Genomic DNA, 8,004 nt, shown 5'->3' on the forward strand with positions numbered 1-8,004 from the left:
ATGGGTCTCGCAGCCCTTGTACCGTTTGAATTTCGCAGTGGTCGCGGACTGTACCTGCTGGTTGAGGACTGCACCTCATGTGTACCGCCTGGCCCAGGTGCGGGTCCTCTTTCATGCGGTACATATCGGGTGTCGGATTTAGAGTGTAGGCACTGTATCTCAGCAGGAACCAGAATTCGTGGATACAGGTAATCAAGAACGATGTCTTAGTCTCCAAAGGTTGCATGCAGGTCGTGAAATGTCAAGAAAAGAAATGAACCTTTTTCTTTGGTTTGGCAGAGCATGGGATGGGGCCATTAGAAGTGCCGCTGGAGCAAGCTGCACGGTGCCCTCATTGCCACCAAACACTGCCTGCATCATTGAACATCGATGCACCTGGCACGTACAGTGTGCAAGCACGTTCTAGTGCAATCGATGGTACGGCACACTGATTTCAGCAGTGCTACTCTCTGTCAGTTCTATTGAAGACTATTGAGTGTGTCCAACATTCGCATTGCGGAGCCCAGGCTTCAATCTAATCCCGAAGAGCTGGAGGCCCCCCCAGACGTTTTCAGGGCATCCACGCCAGTGATCGAAGGAGACATTCAAACCTTTGACGATGACATTATTGAGTCTTGCTTCGTCGAGGAAGTTCCCCATGTCACCTTTGAGGCAAGGTACTACATGAATGTGGTGATAAGTAGAAATGGTGTGGTTCTCAAGATTTCAGCCGCGTCCTGCAACACCAGTTGTTCAGAGTAAGAGGAAGTATGCAATGTTAACTACAGTTAAACTTCGCTATAACGAAACTCACAGGCAAGACAATTTTTGTCAGGGTAACGAATATTTCGTTACATCAAGCCTGACAAAATGTGTTGGTCATTTGTGGCAGGGAATACAAATTATTACGCTCTACCATGAAATTTAATGGTAGCGTTCAGTTGTATCGAGTTTTGGCTGCACTACCAAAAGCGACTAATACAGGGACCTACTTGATATGTTCTAGATAATTTTAGTTTTCTCTACGATGTACTGATCACAGTTGTTTTGAAACATAATGAAAGAAATTATGCTGTAACTTACTAGTAAGTATGGTAAAATTATACGGTACTTCCACCTTTCCCAATTATGTTGCAATTAATCTTCTATACAACAACAACTTTATTTTTAAAATAACGAATGGGGAGCTTCATCGCCAGAGGCAGTGTCTTCTGTACTGTCATGAATGTATGTATTCATAATCAGGAACAGAATTGAAAACCTCATTTTGACCAGTGGTGGTTTATGTGCATATAATTGCTGTGGCCTGTGGGTGTGACATATTTTTAGCCTTTGAGGTAGAGATGACATTTTATTAATATATGCTCAAAGTATGTGTAACGTCACCTCATTTGTTTTCACTCATAAATGTTAACTCGTAGGCACTCTCTATGCAGTGACGACAAGGAAAGCAGTGAACCAGGCTGCATGGGAACAGATGACACCTATGAAGAGGAATGGTGAGTCTTTGTGTCCTTACAGTGTAAGCTTGCAATGTGAAACAAAAAGCTTCTCAGAGCTGTTACATAAAGAAATTGAGAATTTGCATGTGCTACTTTCTATCAGAAAGCTGTATGATTACTGGTTACACATGAAATACTGGATAGCATGTGCACATGTACTATTTGGCAAGAAGTACAACCGCTCCTTGTAACTACAGGCTCGACCCAAACGACGTTTCCTTCCACCCAGAGCAGAGCAGTGAAGGGGACCGGTGAGTGCTACAGGTGTTCTGTGGGAACATAGTGGGTTGATTGGGGTGTTCTTATCTGTGTTGTTTTCTTTTGTTGATTCAGTTCAGTAATCTTCATGGAAGAACCTGCCACTGGGACTGCGGATGATACAAAATATATTGTATTTGAATCGTGTCTCAGGCAACTACTCTAGAGATGTCCACAGTGTGGCACACCAGGCTGTGACGTGACCCTCAGAAACTTTGGTACAATGGTGAAGGCAACAGTGACTTGTTCGAAACAACATGTCACACTGTGGTCAAGTCAGCCAATGCACCACGGCAAAGCCCTGGGGAACATCCTGTTGTGCTGTGCTATTTTGTTTTCGGGCAGCAGCCCTACCCAAGCACTCAGAATGCTTCAGTTCATGGGTGTTCAAAGCCTCCAAAAGACTCAGTACTTCGAGTACCAGCGGTTCTACATGCTGCCTGCAGTAACTGAGGTTGGTTGCAAGCAGTCAGATTGAATGCTCACTAAGTGTGAATCTTCTACGCATGCACAGGTGTGGCAGTCCGAGCAGGCTATGCTGCTGGACAAGCTACGGGGCCAAGAACTTTGCATTGCTGGTGATGGTAGAGCGGATTCCCCTGGCCATTCTGCTGATTTCGGCACATACTCTCTCTTAGAAACTGGGATCAACCGCATTATACATGTGGAAATAGTAAAGGTAAATTGGTACCATGAGCATGAAATGTACTAGTTAATACAGTTTGATCAAATTTTAATGCAAGATTCTCATTCTTCTAGTCCACTGAGGTTGACTCCAGTAATCGCATAGAAAAGGAGGGCCTCCAAAGGTCACTAGAGTATGTTTGCAAACAGGGAATGACAGTGGGCATGCTTGTCACCGACAGACACAACGAAGTGAAGTCTTTCATGAGGAAGGCCCACCCTTCGGTGAAACATCGGTTTCATGTATGGCATGTCGCAAAGGGTAATAACACATTATTCCTTTGTGCTGAGTAGTGTGCAGCATACATACATACATGCGTACGTGCTGCACATGCATATCATATTTGTAAATTTTTTCAGAGGCAGAAGGGTAAACACAACACTCTGGATTTGATTGTTGTGAAATGAGGTTGAACTAAGTTCTAGCTACTCTTTGACCAAAAATGCGAGCAGTTGTTGATGTATCAATGCACCTATACTTGCTGCAGAAAATACTTGGGATTCCTCAGACTTTTGGATGAGCAAATGCGTGTTTAGTGTCTGCACATATACAAATGCTTGTAATATCGTCAAAGAGGGCAACAAAATGTTTTGTCAAAGTTCAGTTCAGTGGAATGGTGCAATTTTCAGTTGCGTTATGTGACAAACCACTGAGTGGTGATGTCATTTAAAGGACACATCTAAAATATAGCAATTATAATTTCACATTTTTATTTTGCAAATTCCTGCTAACCTTTTGTAAATTTACGACAGTACGATTTTTGCATTATGATGTCTGACTGTTGGTTTTGCCCACACACCATTACCTACATTATAAAGGAATGTATTCCTTAAAAACAGATGTTTTGCCATATGCAGGTATCAGGAAGAAAATTCATGCCGCATCACTGGCAAAGAAGCATCAGGTTCTGCAGAAATGGTGCCCCAGTATCCTGAATCACCTCTATTGGTGTGCACGAACCAGCAATGACAATGGTGAGCTTGTCCTTGCTAAGTGGCTCACCATTCTACCGCACGTGATCGATATTCATGAGCGTGAAGGCCTTCATGCAAGGTGTGCACATGGAGACATTGGAGAGCGGCTTTGGCTTCATGAAGGTAACTTGCCGTATTTCAAGGAAGCAGGGATAGCTAAGCATTCCTGCATTCCTCGCTTGCAGGAGCAGAAACGTTCAAAAAACTGGAGGGGATAGTCGCTGCACCTCACCTTCTCAAAGACATCCCATCGCTCGCTCCCAGCAAGCAAACCTTTGGGCTGGAGGCATTTCATGCCGTGATAATTCATTTCGCCCCGAAGTCCTCAAAATTCACGTACAGTGGGATGGCTGCACGGTAGGTGTTTGCTGGGAAATGCTGTATACTAACTCCTTTTGAATAACTGTAGGGAGTCTAGTTCAGGTCAGTTTTATATTTCAGAACTTGTCAAAGACACATATGCTTTGTATAAGTAACCTCCCAAATTTTTCATATTGATAACAAAACTATACGAAATGAGATTCCCAGAGTGTGCAAAGATATGTCCCCTTCTTCGCAGGAGCATCGCACTGAAGGAACAAATTAGTTTTTGTCGACGCTGTAGCATCTGCCATTGGTCAGATCGACTTTTTATAGCTGCCACTTACACACCAGGTGTTTTTCGGCTAACATGTTACATTAGAGAGGAAGTTATATGCGCTTTCTGTGCTGCCTTAGAGCCATTTTATCTGTGGTTCGTATATCATTTTTGAAAAATTAGAAATTGAAATTAGGAATTCTAAAAAATTTGCATAAAAAAGGATTGCCTACAATTATGCTATTTCAGGTTTTCCAGATAAACCTTCATTAAAAACTTAATGAATGAACTTTAGCTCCTCATGTGAATTAGGCCCACAATATGCTATCTCTCATACATTTTCAACCAGGCTATATAACCTAAATGCAAAAACCACATATAGATGCTCTGATAGTTTTATTATATATAATATGTGTTCCAGATTTTAAAAAGAACACACTGTATGTGTCACCCCCATTGGAATTTATAGCCTGTCTGGTATTACAGAAGCATCTAATGTCTTTGACAGCAGCCGTGCAGATACCCTTATAGACACCTGGAGATATCGAACTCTTTATGCCGCTGAGGAGCTAACTCGTGTCAGCGTCCAGCAGTTTGTGTTCATGGAAATACTGACCAGTATGTGGTTTCCAGAACGTATATTGCAGCCTTGCACTTCAACCACAATGCAGACAGGGCTGTAGCCAAATACATTGTGCGGTGCTCAAAAGCTCGGAAACACTGGACATTGGCTGGTGTGAAAACAAAGGCTTCCATATGGTGAGAATATTTTCATTTAAAATGTAGTACCACAAAGAGCTCTCAGCTAATACAGTACAATCTGTAGAGCAGTTTTGCAATGGGTGTTCTGAGGGAGAGCGCTTAGAGCTTGAGGCATGCGCTCATAAACAATTCCCAAAGCTGAAGTTGGAGTGCACTGTTTTGGCCAGTGGAAGGTAGAGTGCATGCTGCAGAGCGCTCACAGGCTACCAGTTGAAGATACCATTAGATTTAAGAGCACTGCTTCCACCTTATCTGTTCCATCTCTTAGGTGTTTCCCTGCCTTGGGTGTTTATTGATTTTAGTGTCAAGCCAACAGCCCAGTTTTTAACCCCCTTTGTATTTGTGGAACACACATTGTGTCTTCACATAAGGATGCACGCGTGCAGTTATGTACTACCGAAATGTGAAATTACATTGTTCCTTTAGTGCACAAGCCAGTTCCACCTCCTTTAGGTGTTCTAATGATCCTAACTTCCCGTCAGGCTACGTCCAGAGGCTTACCGACACCGTCCTTGACCTCTGTGTGGGGTGGCCCTCCTTCACTGTGGCAAGGCAAAATGTGGAGGAAGCCGTTCATGAGACCATGAGCAGCAGATATGGTCCTAAGCCCCAGCTGGAAGAAGCTAGATAAGCTCACCACAAGAGGTTCAGCGAATGAGTGGCAACCCTAGTACTAACTGCAAGTGGAGAACATAGGGGCTTTACGGAAAGTGAACAAACAGTCTCATTCCTAGGATTTTAGGTTCTCAGTGCTTCGTTTGTCATGAATCGGTGGCTTCTGCAGAAGCATGGGAGGTGGGAACAAACAATTCTTTTTGGTGCACATGGTGTGGTGCATTGCGTTGTGCATGATACCCACGTGCAATGAGGTAGGGTTCTGTTGATGCGGTGAAACACCAACCCATTCCATCATCATAAGTCTAGTTGCTGTTTCATGTAAAATCAACCTGCACTAAAGGGAACATATTTCCAAACCGCAAATGAGCGTGTACTGTCAACCCTCCCAGACTCAAGACTGACGCAAGTGGTTTTCATTTGCAACACTGCAGCACGACGACTTACAATGTAAAATTTGCATCGAGAACTGTGATGCTAATTCAAGCTAAGTCAATTTAGTACATTGCAATGGCGAACGGAGGAGACCCAACAAGTAGGCAGCACGAGAAGCACATAGCAGAAAGCAGCAATTCAGTAACGAGAAGTTACAAAATTTCAATTTGCCAACTTCGCACAAAGGTGCTTTTACTGGACGTACTAATCGGGAAAGTAGATGGGTGGTTGTTTATCACAAAATAATGCAGGTAAAGCGAGCAAAAGTATCAGAGTACTATTTAGATACGTTTTGTGTATGTCAAGCGAAATATCAGATGCATTTATCTGTTGGTGCTTTTATGTGCAACTTGGTTACGTTGATGAAGACTAAATCTTGGGCCTCTATTGGGGTATACGCCATTCCTAAGCAACTTCAGCTGTACTCGTACTACCCAACTAAGGAAAACAATATCTGGCGACAACACAGGCACTACGAAAGCTTTGCTTAGGTCGGATGCAGAATCATTTATTGGATTGTTTCAGCTGTCATCCGTGTTCATTTGCGGTTTCTTTGCAAGACATTGCGAACATGCCAATATATTGCAACAGGGCTCCAAACCCTTATTAAACGGCACCACACTCTTGCCATAAAGGAGAAGACAAACTGGAAACAAACTGAGCTTGGACGTGAAACCCCAAAGAGCAAACTGTTGGTCAAAATGTCGCTACTAAACTGGCAGGGGAACATGCAACCAGAACAGAGCATTATCCATCATTCTGTGTACTTTATCACCTGTGGCGAGCACTACCCGGGCAGTTCTATGACTTCAGGGTAGTTTCATTTATAATCGACCAAGGGGCGCCGGTGACATTTTTATTTTCTTAAAGAAAAAATATGTGTTATGCCTAATCCAAAAAGAAACAAAACACGTTCACATAATCCCCTCCACACTCTAACAAAGCAGCCATTCACTCCGGCCGTAAAAACCCGTACGGAACCTTTCTTCCCTCCGGGCTGTTGACCCACAATTCGCATGAACCTTTAAACACGTCACACCTAACCCTTTAAATACCATGCCAATGATGAGGACGGTGCCCAGAAGAAGAACAGTCTCTGTTCGAAATATCGGCGGCTTCTGTCCTGAGGCAACTCCCTTCCTAAGCCTAGTCGCAGGTCTATGCGATATTTCGTTCTCGGTCGGCGAGGCTCCAAGTAAATCAGCGCGATTTGGGCAGTTCCAGCTTTTCCAAATTTAGCGCGCTGGATCCTCCGAACGGCTGCTTTCTTCTGAAAGCAATTTTTTTCACTGGCAGAATGGGTGGTGAAGATTTGCTTAAGACAGTTAATTTCGGTGGCAAACCCGAAAACATTTCGAAAAAAACTCGCGAAAACGCCTCCGAGGACGTCCGTAGCGCAACTTTGCCAATTTCTTACGTGATCCCGTAATTTCCGAATATGACGAAACTTATATGAGATGAAAGGGCTTTTTTCACTCTTTCGTTTAGTATATAGCGCGTTATCATACATTCAGACATCCGTCCACAGTGACGCAGTAATCGCGAAAGCGTGCCAGAAAATAGCTGTTTTCAGGACCGTTTTTCTCAAAAAGGCCATCTTCAATTTTATTTATATTTTGTGGAGACATGCCTTGGACATCGCTCTTTGATATTATAAAATAAAATTTCAGCTTATTTTATTTCTTCAGGGCGCGCAAATTCTTTTTCCGCACCCTGATCGCTTTTAATTCTAAGTGCCGGAGAATGGTATTCACAATGGTGCTCTTTTCTTCTTCTTCTTGCTGAATGGTATGACATTACGGGCTGATAAGATTGGTTAACGTGCACCTAAGGATCGATCAAGGATAGTAACTGGAAACATATATTTATTGTTGCACTCTTACAGTGGAAGCCCCAGCACCAACCGCTTACAATAAACACCAGTCCTAGGCGGCACTGAATGTTTTTTTTTATTGAATCTGTCCCAAAAGACTGCCGCAATTAGAGCTGTTCGCAATGCACGACACCACCAACTCTTGCCCAGGTGTATGAAGATCGCAGTCTGGGAACAGGACGCACAGCGGACCACTCGCTCTCCTTTTTCGCTTCTCTGAACGCTTCGGCATCCTCACGTGGCACATGCAGCGGCGTAACGTTCGGTAACCTGGGCGTTAGTTTTCGCACAAGATCTTCTGCAGTCTGAATGGCTTCTCCTGGGGGTGAACGGAGATTGTGCAG

General features: G+C 43.6%; 1 protein-coding gene and 1 long non-coding RNA gene across 2 annotated transcripts; both read left to right on the plus strand.

The window, feature by feature from the left end:
• Positions 1–1,415: 1,415 nt before the first annotated feature.
• Positions 1,416–1,897, plus strand: LOC135371168 (uncharacterized). Its single transcript, XR_010415529.1, has 3 exons — positions 1,416–1,478; positions 1,679–1,732; positions 1,815–1,897. It is a non-coding gene; the product is annotated as an uncharacterized LOC135371168 (long non-coding RNA).
• Positions 1,898–1,918: 21 nt separating this feature from the next.
• Positions 1,919–5,368, plus strand: LOC135387656 (uncharacterized). Its single transcript, XM_064616767.1, has 7 exons — positions 1,919–2,193; positions 2,254–2,418; positions 2,499–2,685; positions 3,282–3,521; positions 3,584–3,755; positions 4,609–4,734; positions 5,191–5,368. Exons 1-7 carry the CDS (start codon positions 1,963–1,965, stop codon positions 5,366–5,368), a joined length of 1,299 nt encoding a protein of 432 aa, XP_064472837.1. The 5' UTR covers positions 1,919–1,962.
• The last annotated feature ends 2,636 nt before the right edge of the window (positions 5,369–8,004 follow it).

The sequence above is a fragment of the Ornithodoros turicata genome, chromosome 1 (genome assembly GCF_037126465.1).
Source record: "Ornithodoros turicata isolate Travis chromosome 1, ASM3712646v1, whole genome shotgun sequence".
NCBI lineage: Eukaryota > Metazoa > Arthropoda > Arachnida > Ixodida > Argasidae > Ornithodoros > Ornithodoros turicata.